This window comes from Buteo buteo, chromosome 11, assembly GCF_964188355.1.
Source record: "Buteo buteo chromosome 11, bButBut1.hap1.1, whole genome shotgun sequence".
In the NCBI taxonomy this organism is placed as follows: domain Eukaryota; kingdom Metazoa; phylum Chordata; class Aves; order Accipitriformes; family Accipitridae; genus Buteo; species Buteo buteo.
This window is the reverse complement of record NC_134181.1, coordinates 28,961,839-28,978,746: the sequence shown is the minus strand read 5'-3', so window position 1 is coordinate 28,978,746 and position 16,908 is coordinate 28,961,839. Positions and strand designations below refer to the sequence as shown.

The window sequence follows — 16,908 nt, the reverse complement described above, 5'->3', positions numbered from 1 at the left end:
ATATTTGAAGTTTTTGAAAATCTGGATGTCCCACATCCTTTCAAAACTCTTCCACTTGTATGGAAAAGGGGTGACTGAAAGATGTTGCCATACTAACTGTCCAAAGGGCAAATCTCATTTGTCCTCGTAGTCTGCTAGCACACTCATGTGGTGACTGAATGTACTGCCCTCTGCATACATCCTGGTTTTGTAATTGCTCATACTGCTATTTACAGCCCTTTAATAGAGAATAGACAAAAAAAGAGAAGGAACTGATTTTTTTTTTCTCTTCTAGTGAAGAAAAAGAAAACAGCCAAAGCTATAAGGATTTTGTAAACAAGTTTCCTAATAGGAGTTTTGGAAACAGGCTCACGTTGTTCCAATTCTAGTTTTAAAACTTCATGGAAGTTATCCAAGGGCTGATATCCCTTGTCTTTCCCATTTGTAGCATGGACTTCAGGTTGAATGCTCATCTTAGGGGAAGTCTGGGTTATTTACAGAATTGGCAGTTATCATTCAATCCCTAGAAGTTGGTTTGTGCCATCAGTTTACAGTGTAAATATGTAAAGGTGTCATTGACAAGGTAGAATACGTGGGAGAAAAGTGCTTTCAGAAATAGTGCTGGGATAATTGAACTCTTCAGGTAGCATACTCAGATAAATACGACTGTTATTCTCCAACTGGGTTGTTAAGTGTGAGGTTACTCAGAATAAACCTTTGACTTCAAGTGTAGCCTGAGACGGGAAAGGAAGGCTGTCAACCCCACTAGAAGAGAAAACTTGCATGTTGAGCATCCACTGGAATTCAGTAGGATCCGAGCGCTTTAGTCCTTTGTATTGCCTTGAAAAGCTTAATCATGGTGTATTTGTTGTTCTGCAGTGCCATGGTAGCAAAAAGGGCAGTCTGGCCTTCGTGCATATAAATTGTGAGTGAGCAGGTGCAGAGAAGTAATTTTTACATGCTTTTGGGAGGTGGAAAACTCGCCATACTCTCATGTTTTCCAAAGCCCCACATAGATATTGCAGAAGATTATGTAAAACTGAACCATTTCTTCTGGCACCAAGGTTAATACCTTTGTTTTTATTTGGAGAAAATACAAAGACTTTTGCTGTGCAGTTGCTGTTCTCATCAGTATGTTTCAATACTTCCCTCTGGTGGAGAGACACATTGTAGTTGAGTTCAAGGGATGCGAGAGGTCAAGAGAGATTCAGAGGAGAATCACAGTTAAGTGACATATTTCCTCTGAATTTGAATGCAGTCTGTATTTTGCTTAGTACACCTTTAAAAGAGGATTAGAAAAAAACAAAACTGCTGCTGTTTTGTTTAAACGATTTCTAGTCTGTCTGTTTAGTTGTGAAGTTATTTGCTTTTTCTTGTGGCATAGTGACAAAAAAATATGCTACAGTACATATTGCCGGTCACTCAAGATATTCTTACCTTTCTAATGAGACCGTAGTGCTCAAAGTGATAAGCTGCAAATTTTAATGTAGAATAAAAGATCCACTTTCATTCACATTCACTACTAAAGTAGTGTAATGAGCTGTCCTGTATTATTTTGATATTTAACAAGCCAACTTAAATTAATATGCATTTGTTGCATTATTTCCCATCTGCCTATGATAATAAACAACTACGTGAATGAAATTTTCCAGGACAGCTAATGAACTAGATTCTTAGGGAAGAACACAATTGTAAATGGATGCAAGGTGCATTAGTATAATTTTAGTTCTGGAGAAGTAATTTCTTTGTGATTATATTCTAGGGAATCTACTTCCAATGATGTTGTTTTTCAAAACATTATTTAGGACTTTTTTGAAATCAAGCCATTACAATATACAATTGATAATATGGGATTGGTGGTTGAAATTGTGAAGGATGATACTCTTGAGATTTCACACTCATCTAGACTGCATTTTTTAGCTATTTTGAGTTTGTATTGCTTAAAAACAGAGTAAGGCTTTTTATAAAGATTCCAGTGTCGTTGGTAGACTATCATTGTCTGTGTTTTTACTATGGGTGGTACTTTGTCTTTTACAAAGAAAATCTTCAGTGCTTTAAGTATTACAAGGCTGGTAAAGCATCACAGCATTCAAAGAGGTGTTGTTCCTGGTGGAAAGGAAAGGTGTTCTGTACTTACAGCAGCAGCTTCCTGACTTCACCACCTTCGAAGACTGTGGTGAATTAATGACTGTGAATGTATTGGACTGTGGTGAATTAATGACTGTGAACGTATCATACTACCAGTGGTTTATATGCCGGAGTTTGAGGAAGAATTGGGCTACAACATCTCTATGTACTTCAAAAAAAATAATAATGTCTTCTACAACCTGAAAAGGTGGTTTCTCTCCCCATGAATAACAGAAATACCACAGTTTGGAACTGCTCCCTTATTTATTTGGGCTGTTCCAGAATAGAGGATAATGAAGTCTGGATTTTAATGTGATGGTCTTTGTGACTGTGAAGGTGTCATGCTTTAAAACCTTCAAACTGAGAAGATCTTTGAAGACTGACAGATTTCTTGGAATATATTTTTCTCTGAGGTCAGTAGCACTATACATCTTGTGTACTGGAGAACGTGTTATGATCTGTAAAACTATTCCTGCTACTTTGTAGTTAGATGTTTCAGTATTCTCTTGGCTGACTTTTGTGGAGATGTTCAGAAAGTGACTTGCGCAGCAGGAGTCAGCCAGATAGCTGTGTCTTTGGCGTTAGGATGGGAGATGGACTTCTGCTTTCTGGGGTGCATGAGTGACAAAGACACAAATTCATCTCTAAGGCAAATTCTTCTAATTTATGATTTCTGTGTGAATATTTTGGCCTTTCTTTCTGATTCTTGGAGGTTAGAATAAGTTTATGATGGTAAACTTTGTTGTTAGTGTTTTTTTAACAAGTGACTGACTGTGTTGTAAATATTACTGCTAATTGTAGCTTAGTGCTTAAAGGTTCTATTCCAACATAAGATTTTTTTGCTTTCCCTTTTCACTCTTTGATGTAGCCTGATTCTAGTAAAGAAGGAAATAGTTTCAGATTTAAAGGCATTCACCTAACAGAGAATTAAGGAAAAGAATAGAATTTATGTGAATAAGTAACTTCCTGTTTGCTTTGCTAGAGCTAACAGTATCAAGAAGACAGAACTTTTCCCTGCCCATTTAAAAATATTTACTCCTTCATTAAGTAGAATACTATGTCTGTTGTGGTTTAGCCCTGCCTGCATCATAGTATAGGTATAAAAATAAAGTTGTTCTTATGTTTGCTCTGGACAACTGGGATTATAGCTCACAGAATTAGCTGCAAATCTCCTGGACTCTCTAGCAGGCAGAGAGCTCATCTGCATGGCTTAGTGCCTTAGACTGTTGTAGGGGTCTTTTCCTTTAGACCTTGAATGCAACACTCGCAGAGGGACTGTGAGCCTCTGTTGTAGCTATCTGTAAACTAAAAATGCTCTCTGGTTTTATAGCTTGTTGTGAGACTTCGGGTTATTATGCACCCTGTGCTCCCTTAGAAGGTACTATAATTGCAGCGTGCTGTAGTAAACCACTTGAATTTCAGAAGATGTTTTCAAGTATTGTCTTTCATAAATTGTAATGATTCCACCACAGCTGACACAAGTCTTTAATTCTCTGACGTTTGGTCACAAACCTCAATTCCTGATTAAGTCATCGGGACTGATAGGAGTCTTATGAATTAAAAACTGTAGAATGTGTGATGCAACTCATTCCCCAAATAGAAGTAACTGCGCTTGCTCTGTTGGGCTGAAGGGATTGCGCCTTCATTTGGAAACAGAGCAGCTTTAATGCAACTATGGTTTATAACCAAAATTGCTGCTTTGTGTAGTTAAAACGGAGCACTCTGGTACTAGAACTGGTTTAGGCATGAATTATTTTGAAGCCTCTGGTTATACATTTTATTATTTTATATTAAACTTTGGGGTTTTGTCCTTTGGTGAGGAAAATCTGGTATCCATAATGCTGTCCACATAAAGATGCACTTATTTGAAACTGTGGTGTGTGGGTGGAGAAGGATTTGTTTAAGAAAATCATGAGCTGTCTCTTAAAAATATTTTGGAAATGAACTGCAGGGGAGAGAGGATAAATATTTTATAAACATGTGCAGATGAATTTATAGTTTGGCATGTCACAGTTCACCAGTGTTTCCAGTTCTGCCCATCACAGGTCTCTCTCGTACCCATTGGAAAGTAAGCCTTCTCATCTTCTGATTTTGTAAAGCCTCTAATATTGCAACTTCACTCCTTCCCAGATGGAAACAGATGTACTAAAAAAACCATCATGTGTGAATTGTTCTGTTAGCGTAAAAACTGAATCTGCCTGGAAGAAAATCAAAAGAATTTGTCAGCTCTACGAGATCTTATAGGTAACCATTAGAAAAGTGGGGGTATTTTTCTTAAAGATCCAGAAGCAAAATTGCGAGCAAAGGAATTGTGGAGTCCTGGAAGCTGTTTTGTGTCACCTCTGTGTTGTCCCTGCCCAGGAAAGGTGAGAGCCTGAGTGCTGCATCAGGGGGAAAGGCAGTCGGGGTCCTCCCTTGACTAGCTCCTGTCACTTGTCTTTCCTTTTCCCATCAAAAAAAGGACATAGGTCAAAAAAGAAGGAACAGATGGAAATGTTACAATTCCAGTTTTTGCTCTTCACAAAATACCTACCACTCTTTGGTCGTTCAGCTCTGCTTCCGATTTCTAACAGCCCAGAGGAGGATGACCCAGTGTTGGTTAATAACTCGGTTTGCCCAGGCTTCCTTCCTTTTTTGGTAGTATTCGTTTGCTGGGAACATTCCAGTGGTATATAAAAAGACACTTTGTTGTGTCTATTTCTTCTCGTTCACAAAAGATGTTTTTATATTAAAAGCAGGAGCTTTTCTTTCGTGTGCGGTTTTTTCTTTTTCTTGTATGTTACTGAAAAATAAGGTCAGCTAGCAACCCCGACAACTCTGGTGGCATTAATAGCGTTTCATAATCCAGCCTGCAAAACCGAGTGGGTTTAGAAGCTTCTCTTTCCTTCCAGATGAAGGGCTTTTTAGTGTGAAACCCCAAGTACTATTATTAATTCTAGACTAACACGTTACGGATTACCGAGATGGGAGAATTCTGAGCAGTTAGATGCTAAATAACAAGTGGTTAAGTCACATGGTGCCGGTAGCTCAGCTACTGCTTATAAGTAGCCACAGCATCTGTTAAAGGCACAGAGCTCAGCATGGTGACGTGGAGCTGTGTAAACAGACACTGTACATTATTCATGTTGCTTTTAATTGCTCCGGTCTGCTTTTAACTTCTGCTGGAGGCGGGGGAGAGTGGGGAGGCTGACTCTAACGAAGATGGTTTTGTGTTAACTTTGTGCTTTGGAAAATGGAGTATTATTACTGTCCACGTTTGCTGAAGTTCCTGCAATATTTGTGGGTAAGTGTACTCTTTAATGTAATTGCGCTTACCAAGTTGGATGTTTTTAACTGTTTTCAGAAATCCTGAGAATGTTCATGTGTAGCAATGGTTTTACTTTGCAGTTTCTTTCTGATCTTTCTGAATAGTAACTTTAAACTTGGGATTTATTTAGGGTGAGAAAGGCTATTTTATCTTTAATCCTCATTTAAAATGAAGAGACTGCAGATTACTTGAGTGTGCCTCAGAAAACCCTCTTATTAATTGGAATTTCTTCCTTGTTTATGTCTAACCATAGGAGTTGTAGTTTTGCATACTGCATATTGGAAATATTCTTCCCCATTTGTTTAAAAGCTATCCTTGGACTCCAGAGACTGCTGCTTCCAGAAGTACTCCTCCTCCTGCTGCTAGCTAGAGCTGCTGCCTGCTATTTAAGTAAAATGACCAGTACTAATGGCTTTAGAAGTGTGTATTTTTACAATCCCTTACTTTTTTTTAATTTGACTCTGTTAATAGGTTTCACTTGTCTCAATGAGCACTTCCTCTTCAAACAATCCTTAGGGCCCTCTTCAGTGAAAAGCTCTTTTTAACAGTCTTCCTTTACTGTGCTAGTCTGCCAGCTTTGAAGGGTTACTTTTGCACAGTGATTGGTATTTGTCTGATATTTTCACATTTATAAAAGATGAATTTGATTTTTAAAGCCTTTACAAATAGATGCTGTATTACTTTGAACCTAATTACTTAATGTTTTAATGTCTTCTGTACTAATCAAGTACCAGTTTGCATTTGTTTGTGGTATTGTCTGCATGAATCTAGCAATTTTTTTCAGCTGTAAATTCAGCATGTAATCAGCAATGACACTTTAAATCTTTTAATGTTAGCTGTTTGCTAGGCACGTTTTGAAACCATAGCAAAGAGTTGGCTTCCCTCATTTAACATTTAATTGTACAATCCTAGCCTTGTATGTGCTTTGATCAGTAGTGAGATGAGATTGCCTACTGTAATTTTTTTGCAGCAGGGAGAGAAAATACTACTTGAAGAACTGGGCATTTTCTTAAAAATCTTTTCCTGTTAGAGACTAGTATTGTAAAACATGGAAGTCTTTGGACATTTCTTAATTTTTTTTTTTTAATTTGATTAGCTAGATTTTTAAGCAAGCTTTCTTTAAATTGTACATTAAAAAATTAGCACGATGCATCAGATTTTAGTATGATGAGGGTGCGAATGTTCTTCATGTAAAGAGAAGTCTGAAAGAGAGCTCTGAATGCTTTTGCTTTCACATCTATCTGGTGATTTTCCATAAGGCAAGGAAAAAAAACTAAAACAAAACAAACTTTTTGCTCAGTCCAGAAGATCACTGGGATGGTATCTACAATTTGCAGTTTTAGTCTGTAACAGAACAGGTATGTTATATTTTCTGTGTGTATATGTTCTTTTAGAGGCCTTGAAGTATTTCTTAGGCATTTTAATTAGTGTATACTCTCCTGCTGTGTTGCAAGAAAATATTGGAAGGACAATTGTGATATTCATATTAAGTATATATATAAAAAAGAAATTTTAAGGGAAAAGCACAGCTGTGCCTTTTGACACTTTCTGTGTTGATGTTACAGCTGAAGGCTACTAAGGAGATATTTATCAGTTCTGTCTATTTATAATCAGGAGTAACCAGAGATGTTGGGGTTAGTTGACAAGCTTTGTGTTATTTAATCTGTCTTGGGGAGCTAAGATGCTTAATTCATTAAGTAGACATACTTGAAGAAGCTGTAACTCTTAATTAAAAAATATTATAAAGAAAATCCATTTTTAAAGCTACTATTTTGAGTTATTGATAGGTTGTATCTCTTCTGCTGTGTATTTGTTTTACTCCTATGCAGTGGTGGAGTTTGACATCAGTGGACCCACTCAGTGCCAGCTATCTGCAAATTACTTGCTGATTCCTCTTCTGATCTTTGAATAGGATATGTATTATTGTGATATGTAGGAAAGGTGTCAAAAGAAATCCTCATAGTATTTTCTGAGCACAGCATAGTTTGTGGTCTGCCTGAGTATGTGAAATGATAGCTGGCCACCAAGGGATCTGTGTCCTGTGGTCATGGGTGTTGAGTGACAGCTCTAAGTTTCTGAAAAGTGGTCTTTGTATCTGGCAAAATGTTTTGTTCAGTAGGTTGTATTAGATGCAGGCAGAGTTCTGTCTAGTAATGCAACCATGAGCTCCCTTTTCAATTTGAGTTGTAATAATGAGAAGAGCAAGTTTATCAAACCTGGATCATTTGCACTCTTAATGAGGCATGCCGCAGGACTCTGAAATACTGCAGCTTGCTCTTGGTTGGTGTTTTCTTTAGTGTGATGCATAACACTGAAAGAGGGATTCCTGAGCAGCAGGTTCCTAGGGAAGACTGAGCATTGAACTTTTTGATGACAGAAGATGGACTAATGAGAGCTACTGAGAGCTATAGCTGCAACTGTACCAACCAGCAAAAAAGAAGAGAAAAATAAAAGAGGAAAGCCAAGAGGGCTGATTGAGCCTTGCAGATGGCTACATAAGGCTTTTATGAGTCTTTTGGATGGCTGTTCAAGAATCCAGAAGTTCCTAGCTGGTTGTGATAACACAGTCTGGTTTTGGTCAAATTAGTTGATGTTTCTTTGACGGGGGAAGAGCAGGACTCTTAAACACCTGTCTGTGTTTGGTTCACTCTCCGTAAATTGTCTCTTTGTACTATAAATGTGCTCATTGTTGGGAGAAATTTCTCAGAAGCTTGTGGTTTTGTGACTCCAGCAATGTATCAGTCCTTTGATTCTAACCATTCAGGTTATAGGTGGTGTGAGATAACCTGTATGGCATACAACTGAGCTTTTGCTGGTGGTAGGGGAAAAAGGGTCCAGGCTGCCTTTTAGGTCTGTCTGCAGCTCTTGCTAGGACTGTCTGTGGTTTTCCTGCCTTAGCCTGTGTTTTACAGTAGGCTGCTGGTGGTGCTCCTCTTCCTGGTGTTTTCAGGGCTGGCTCTTCACCATCAAGCTGATGTGAGCACTGATTCCTCTTGCTGCCTTTTCCATCAACCTGGAATCCAAACTTACTGAGTTGCTTTCAGTCATATTTTCAGTTACAAACTGTACTTGTTATTTGGTCCCCTTCAGTCAAACGCTCAGATAAGCATAAAGCAGAGCACTGTGCACTAATCACCAAATGCGTTGTGGTCATCTGTAGCTGAGCGGCTGAAATTCAGAGACTGAATCATTGCTCTCTGTATTCTGTATCATCACTTCCTTCTCTGCTCTGCCATGTACCTTCCTCCTAGCTGTGGTCTTTTCATCATCTTTAATTGGTTAATTTTTGTAATTTTGTATTCAAGTGCCAGTCTTTCAGTGACCATGTGCTATATTTATTATATTTGAATATTTTCCAGGGTACATGGGGTATTCATCATCCCTTTTCCAGCTGGTGAGGAGCTTTGCTGCAGCTGATACAAGACATCTTTAGGTCTGACTTGCATAAGAAGTCATTTAAGTGCAGCTCAGTAGTCTTGTTGTCCAGCTGCTTGCATCAGTCACACTGTCAAGCTGGTCAGCATCCCAGGTATGCAGCCACAGTAATGAGGTTTCCTGTTACTTTGTAATGCCCTTTGTCCAATAACCAGCTTTTTTGGCTTGCTTGTGGTCACAGCTACTAGTGGAGCGCTCTCAGTTCTGTTCCTGTCCTTAGCCATCTCAAAGTTGTGAGCAATTGTTGCTCTGCCCCAGGGCATTTTGTGGGATGCTGCAATTTTGATGATGTAATATCTTTTTTGATGTATCCGAGGCTACTGTAGGAGCACACTGATAAACAATGATCCGTGTCACAAGTATGACCAGGTAACATAAGCCAGCTTGGTGAGTGGAGGCCAGACTTCTTGCAGTGTGGGCAGAGCTGGCAAGAGATAGGAAAGCTCTGGATCTATTCCAGAATAGGTGCTGAAGGGAAAGAATAGGAGCTCTGACTGATTCTGAACAGGCGCTGCAGTGCTTGTGGGGAGAGAAGGGTTGGTGTCAGGATGTGAACTGTGCAATTTTTAGTACCTTGGTCAGGAACTAGCTGCGACTTTGGTGGTTGCTTCTGCTGAGCCACCTTCAAAATGGTCCTGGCTGTTTTGATGGTTAGTGAGGGACCCGGCTCAGAGTGCTGGCTGGGCCTCCACCTGTGCTGCTCTGGTATCAGAGACAATCAACAATCAAAATCCTGGGGCTTGATGGAGAGCTATGTGATTGCTGTTCAATGCAGGTAAGACAGATAAAGTCAGTAGATGAGAGAGGACAGCTGGAAAAGCTGAGAGCAGCCACCAGTGCACCCCCTTGTATGAGAGCGCACTGTGATCTCTAGTGAAGATGTGGTCTTTCTCTTGACAGCCAGATGTTGGCTTGGTCTGGATCCCCCCACAGCGCATGTGGTAGATGCACAAATCCTGATGCCTCATAAAATGGATAGTTTCATTAGTTTCAACTCAGTGTGACAGGAATAGCATCTGGGGCAGGTGAGTGGCTGAAGATGCCTTGAAAACATGAAAACATTATAGGTATGGTCTAAGAGTGGTCTTGGCTTCGCTTTAACAAAATGAAGGTCTGAAAAGCCTGTGGGAGCCCAGTGTCCTTTTAGGAGCAGAGAATCTCTCATAAATCTTGTAGCTGTGTTATACATACGTAATACTGTGATACACAGTTGAAACGCAAATGGGTTCCATATTCATTGCTCAGTTTTGGCCTTCTGGTGTGGATGATGATGGTGAGTCTCCGCAGCATGCTAGGTACCATTCTTGAGCTGTTTCTTCTCAGTCTGGCACTTGTCTTTGTTCAAATAGTAAACAAATGCTACATCCTGAAAGCATCCAAAAGAAAATGGCATATTTTAAATAAAGTGTTACCCTGCAGCCCTATGATGGTTTAAAAAGACCTTATTCTTTATCAACAGTCATTAAACAATAATTACAAAATCCAAAGAAAATTGAGGTATTTAAGAAGTAAGATCTAAAGTTTGTTTTGACAGGATTTTAGTTGCTGCCTTTTAAAAGTGGTTTTGATACCTCTTTATCAGGTGACTCCAAAGGAAGTGGCAGCTCGTTAATAACCATGCTGTCGTGGCATGTCACTGCAATAGCATTTTGATGGGCGATGGAAGGAAACCTTAATCATCGGTCTGTGTGCCACGGGTAATGGTTATTGCTGCTTTAAGGGAGGGAAGGCATTCTGTGTTGGTGTTGTGTGGCTCCCCTTTGTGCGTGCTGCCTGGGGGTTTCCTGTCGACAGTGCTGCTATTCTGTTATGGCGTTTACTTTTGATGATGGGGCAATCGCATTTCAGGCATACATTTTTTTCCAAAGGCTTAAAAATCCCTCACACCCAGGTAGTGTCTGAGGTGTATCTGCTGTGCTGATGTCAGCAGCTAAATCTTCCTTTCAAATAATCTGAGTACACGAAGCCCTGTTGCAGGGCATTTTCCTAATTCCTGAATGCTGCTGTAGAAGAGGAATTCTAACTTTTGTGTCATTGCTAAGAGCAAGCGGACAAAATAAACCCAGCCAAGGAAGCCCGTTCCCCGCAGGAACGCGAGAGAGTGCTGTTCAGCCGTGGGAGGCCGGCGTGCTGGCCGGAGGCCACTCGTCCTTGCACAGCTTCAGAGCTCACACAAGGAAACAGAGCAGAATCCAAGATAGTTTGTTTTAAGTAGGTGTGGTATTAAGTTTAATTTACCATAAAATGCTTTTATGAAATAGTGCATTCTAGGTTAACTCAGTGCAATAAGGTTTGCATTCAGTAAGATGTAACCATTTGTAGACCTGGTAATTTTTTTTGTAATGACTGTGTCATTCCGGGCTCAGAGCAGCTGGAGCTGGGGGTCTGTCTGCCCCTGCCCCCTTCCCCTTTAATTTGAGTCTGAAGTAGCGAGTATGCTTCTGATACAAGGCTAAAGTGGATTGTTAAACCTCATTTATACATACAAAGCAGAGGTAACTTCACTGCCTCCCTACTAATATTTTGATCTAAAGTTGTTTTGACTCAGTTCCTGCTTTCCCATGCTGTTGTCCATGTCACTAATGCTGGGAGACAGCCAAGTTCCCACTATTGTTCCTGTTCTTTCAGCAGTTGTGAGTTGTTCATACAGCCAGTGCGTGTTTACTGTACTGAAAGGAAACGGCATTTTAGAGAGCAACTTGAGCATGGTGAAAGTAGTCCTTTGTAGTGGACTTTCCTCAAGATATGACAGGACTCTGTACTGCAGTGCAAAGCTGCTCTTTACAAGTAACTTAAGGTAAATCTTAAGCCTGAATGAAGCTTGGAAAAAATGTACTATTTGGTTTAGTGATTCACGGTTGAGGCTAATAAATACCTGCCACATTAAGGAAGGCAGTATAGATTATTTGCTAACCACAGTGCATATTTGGCAAGTTTTGATTGCTGGGGTTGGAGATTGCAGATGTTGGATGAGACTGGATTTACTTCTGGATTTGTTCCATAATTCAGCAGTATGTCACAGTTCAGGGCAGGAAATACAGCAAATCTAGTTGAGAATGCAGAAGGAATTTTAGCAAATCATTGTTTTAGCTCCACAAAGATCCAGACCTAGCAGGAAATAACACACTTAATCTAAAAAATGTAAATGAAGGCCACACCTGTAACAATGACCCTGATAAGCAATTTAAGATGTAGTCTTCTGCAGTGTTCTGGGAGTATTCTTGTACCAAGCCACTGCTCTGGGCTCCAGAAAAGCGTCTTGGCTGGCTGTAGCTTGGTGCAAGCATGGAGTCGGCTGGCTTGTGGTCCCCCATCAGTGCACTGACCATGTCCCGGGGGACATGGGAGCATCGCACTGTTGTGTGGCTGGGCTGTGCAGCCCCCTCCTGTCAGGTGACGTGGGGCTGACGTGCTGTGCATGGGAAGAGGACGAGGCAGTAAGAGCAAAGAGTCCAAGAAGTAATGGAATCACGTATGCATGCAGTGTTACACAGCAATGGCAAATAAAAATAAAAATGCCATGTTGCAAGATGAAATGGATGAAGGACATATTGTATAAACTTACACCTGCTATTTGTTCTACTTACTGCGATCAAGAAGTGGCTAATGTAAATGAAAGATGCATGGAATAGTGTTTTGTAGGAAGAAAATGGAAAGAACAATCAGGCACTCAGTGCTTCCCAGCTGTGCAGTGGGAAGGTGGTTTAGACAGTTGTTAGGCAGTATGTGATTAAGCTGAGAACAGCTGAAATGATTTAAGATGCAGTTTTACCTTCCAGCTTCTTCTTACTACTCTTTGAAGAAGGAAATCCCTTGCACAAAAAAGCATGCTCTTCCTTTGGAATGCTCTCTGAATTCTGAAAGTCAGATTTGAACCTTCAGTAGTTGGAGATTACCTGAGCACCCTCTGTGAGAAAGAGAAATACTACCAAATTTCTGCAGCCAGATGGTAATGACAAGTTCTGTATTTTATCTCTTTGAAAAGGATGACAGAAATGCACTATTTAAGAAATAGTAAACTTGGCATTTACTGACTGATTTAAGAGAGTAGTGTGTTTTGGACCAAATTTAGATTGGATATTAGGAAAAATTTCATTACTGAAGGGGTTGTCAGGCATTGGAACAGGCTGCCCAGGGAAGTGGATGAGTCACCATCCCTGGAGGTATTCAAAAAGTGCGTAGACAAGGCACTTCAGGACATGGTTTAGTGGGCATGGTTGGTGGTTGGACTTGATGATCTTAAAGGTCCTTTCCAACCTAAATGATTCTATGATTCTATGAAATCTGTTCAGAGAACATATCATTCCCCAGTATAGCATGCAGTCTGTCTGTCTGTCACTTCTTGAAATTGGCTTGCCTATGTTTGTGTGTTGTGAATTGTCCATGCTCCCTGACGCTCGGGAGCACGCTGAAACGGACCCTGACTTTAGGTATAGTGTTACCAAGCAACACCTAAAAATTGTGAGATTTGAGGAGACATTTTCTGACTGCTAGACCCTGCTTAATAAATGTAATGTGTGTGGGCCAAATCCTGCTTCCTCAAAAGCTCTGCTGTGCACAAGAAAAGAACTCTTCTTGCACAAGGGGATTCCTGCTGTTACAGGGTGGGGATGACAAACCCCATCCAGCCTACGTACCAGGGCTGACTGCCTCTGAAAAGTGAGATGCTGGCTGAGCTGTAATGCTACAAAACTGCTCAGACAGCATTTAGTGAGATGAATCAGAATTTTGTGGTGAAATTTTAAGGAGATGGAATGAAATTGGTGAATCTGGCATTATGCCTGAAGTTGGATTTTGATGCCTTTGCAGAAGGGTGTTGGTAAGGAGGGGTTTGGATGACTGCTCATATGCAGGTCTGAATTGATGGTAAAACTTTATATCAAAGAGAAGAAAACACTTTGAATGTCTCTTCATATCGGATTGTCCTTTCTCATTTGCACGTAATTTGACTCACTCTTATGGGAACAAGAGATTTCCCAACCTTTCTTCCTGTTACCATTTTGAGCAGAAGTAGCATGTTCCCATGCTTGTTTTCTTCCACTTCACTTACCTTCTTTGCCCTGAGAGAAAAGTTTAGTAGTTGGAGGTATTTTAGGCCACATTCTGACCTCAGGAAGTCTCTGTTAAAGGTGTTTGGCATTTACCTGTGCTTAACGTGTGAGTGTCCGTTGGATCAAGTGATGGAGAAATAACCATTCCTTTGTTGGACTTAATATAAGAGCCCTGGCTATGGTACAGCTTTGTTTTGCCTCCCTGGTGCAAGGAGATCCTTTGCAGGCTGAGGCTTTTGCCCTGTGGCTGCCTGGCATGCTGGGGAGATTCCCTAACTGAAGATTGGGACCTTGGGGAAAAATGAATCAGCCGCGTGTTGAGATTGTGTATTTGATCAAAACAACAGAACTGCTCCTGAGAACGCTTGGGCACATTTGCAGGGAGCATGTGGTGTTCAGCCTACTTTGTATCTGTTTACATGCTCATATTTTCATTTCACTGTGCAAATAGCTTCCTTTTCTTATGGATAAGTTTCACGTTGTGTTTCTTGTTGCCATTAGGTATCTCCCCTACTGTAAGATAGCTCCTGGTTTTCCATAGCATCATTCTTGGGTGATACAAAGGCTAATGCTTAGCTTATTGCTAAGCTTGTAGCTAATTTGTTTGTAGTTTTCAGCCCACATTGGAGGGAATGTCTAGTGTCTGTATGGTAATGTTTATCAACAAAAAACTTTCATCATCTGGATTTTTATTTGTATAAATGGAAAAAAACTATAACTATCCATCTTTTGCTTGGCTTGATCCTTTTGATGTAAACAAATGTAAAGAAAATGTTTTTAGTACTTTCCAGAATATTTGTGCTGTAGGAATTTCCTGTTTCTGTTTTGTTTTTCAGTTTTTCCTCCTCCATTGAGATGGAGGGGAAGTGCTGAATGATTATGTACGTGGGCTTTCAAACAACACAGTATATTTTTAGCTTGTTTCCTCAGGTTTAACGTTGATAGCTTTGTTTTATACTGAAACAATTCAAGGTACAAAAGCTATGCATGTTCAGGATGTTTAACTGGGCCTTTCTCAAGTTCAAGAGGAACATAGTTTGGGGGACAAAAGAATTAATATTTTCCGAAAAACTGTTTTGGCACTCTAGTTGTTGCAATTATTACTAGTAATTGTATTTAAACTTAAATTGTTTCAAAACTTAGATTAAAAGTTCTATTTCACAATTGCCTTTATTTACAGATTTTTATTGATCTTGGAATAATTACATGCTACTGTAAAAGTGCGCAGAATTTTGTACAGAGGAAAGGATGACTGGCTTTCTACTTTGATTACAAATGGAATGGGAAACTGCAGTTTTTCACTGATCCCATCAAGGATGACCATGGTAGTAGGATGGTAAAATTATTTTGGCAGGTACAAAGAAGTATCTGGAGTGTTCAGTTATGGAAATTATTAATGTGTTTTCTTCTATCACAAGTGTAGTTCTGGAAGGAAAACAAGGAATGCAATTTTTATTTTTCCCTTCTTACCTGGTTTCTCTAATATTGGTTAGTTTGGATGAAAGCACAGCTTTCAAGTGCATTTGGAACTTAAGACTTACTCTGTGCCTCTGCTTCCCCCTGTTCTTGCCCCTTCTGTTATCATTTTTTGATTCAAATCTGTAAGAAGTATTATACTTAAATGTGATTTTTCTTAAATAAGAACGTAAGGTACAGAATTTTATCTTACTGAGGTGATAGTGCTGTGAATTTTTTTTTGTTTTATTGTTACAATGTACATGAGTGTTACATACCTTTTACAGAAACAGTAAGACAAATGTACCCTCAAAGATTCATAATCTGAAGAATGGATGTAAGCCACATGATATGATGAAACATGTTGGGAACGGTGGTGGTAGCAGAGGCGGGGGATGTGGATGAGAGCTTATGAAAGTGGGTAGAGAGTGCATGGCAGCTGGGGACCAAGTGTTCCTAGTGAGAAGAGTCAGGCTATGGGGTGGACTTGCAGGCAGATTAGATGCGTTTGGTATCTGACCTTCTTTAGCAAACATTGCAAAATGTTTCTCTGTGATAAAAAGCTTCACTTCATATGCGCTAAGATGCTTCTTGTGTGAGAGGGAAAAAAGATGATGTCCCAGCAAAATTTCTAATTTTTTTCTTGTCTTGTTTGAAGTGTGTGGATGTCTAACTGTGTGTTTCAAATTAATTGTTCAGACTGGGTCACTCTATTTTTTCAAAAAGATTGAAGAAGAAAAGATGTTAGAAGTGGTAGCTCTTTGTATGTAAAAATGGTTTGGAACCTTGCACACGGAAGTTTAATCAGCTGCACACATAACACTTCAACAGCTTTTTGCTGTTTTCACAGTGTTATGTTGGACAATTCTCATTGTGTGCTGCGGAGAATGTTTTATTTGTCAGAAGATGTGGGTGAGATGGGAATCCATGTTCAGGCATAAGCTTCAGCTTTAATAAATTACTACTAGGTAGGTATGAGACGTTTACCCCTTTAATGTTCCTGCCACCTTGTTGGGGTTATAGAACGTCAAGGACGTCCCTCATACTTGCTTCCAAGTCCTCTAATTCTCTTTAGAGCTAGCCATTTTAACCTTTACTTCCTGAGCACCAGATGCATTTTTCTGCTTGTTTTCATGCTTCTGACTCCAAGTCACTCTTACCACAGATGAATGTATACAGAGTGAGAAGGTTGGAATACCAACTATCAAGACAAATGATACAAAATAGGGTGAGAAAAATTTTCTTTCTGCTCCCCAGACAGGCAACACGCTGCTTGCAGAGATCTTTGGAAACAAACCTCACGTTCTGCAGTGGGGGAGAGGGGAGAGAGGAGTTGAACTGCAGGCAAGGAAGGGAGGCCCTGTCCAATGTAAGCTCCATTTTTATCAACCCTGAGCGTTGGATCCTCTTGGCAGCAGTGTTCAACCCATGCCAAGCCTAAGGAACAGTGTGTCTGCTTTCCCTATGTACATTGCTCTGGGAACAGTTCATACCTGTTCCTTCGCCTGCCAGGAATGTTCCACTGATGCTGCAAGGTGACAGTTGTACGTGGGG

At 40.0% G+C, this 16,908-nt stretch overlaps 1 protein-coding gene across 3 annotated transcripts in view; it reads left to right on the top strand.

Moving 5' to 3' along the window:
• The window catches only part of KIAA1671 (KIAA1671 ortholog), an 87,040-nt gene that overhangs the window by 32,306 nt on the left and 37,826 nt on the right, over positions 1–16,908 (top strand). Inside the window, exon 1 of one of the 3 annotated variants that reach the window (XM_075041144.1) lies at positions 5,241–5,389. The exons of the other annotated variants lie outside the window; for them this stretch is intronic. Within the exon in view, the coding sequence (XP_074897245.1) occupies positions 5,339–5,389 (51 nt within the window). The 5' untranslated portion in view covers positions 5,241–5,338. Of the gene's footprint in view, positions 1–5,240; positions 5,390–16,908 lie in introns of those variants that run through there. 3 annotated transcript variants of the gene reach the window in all.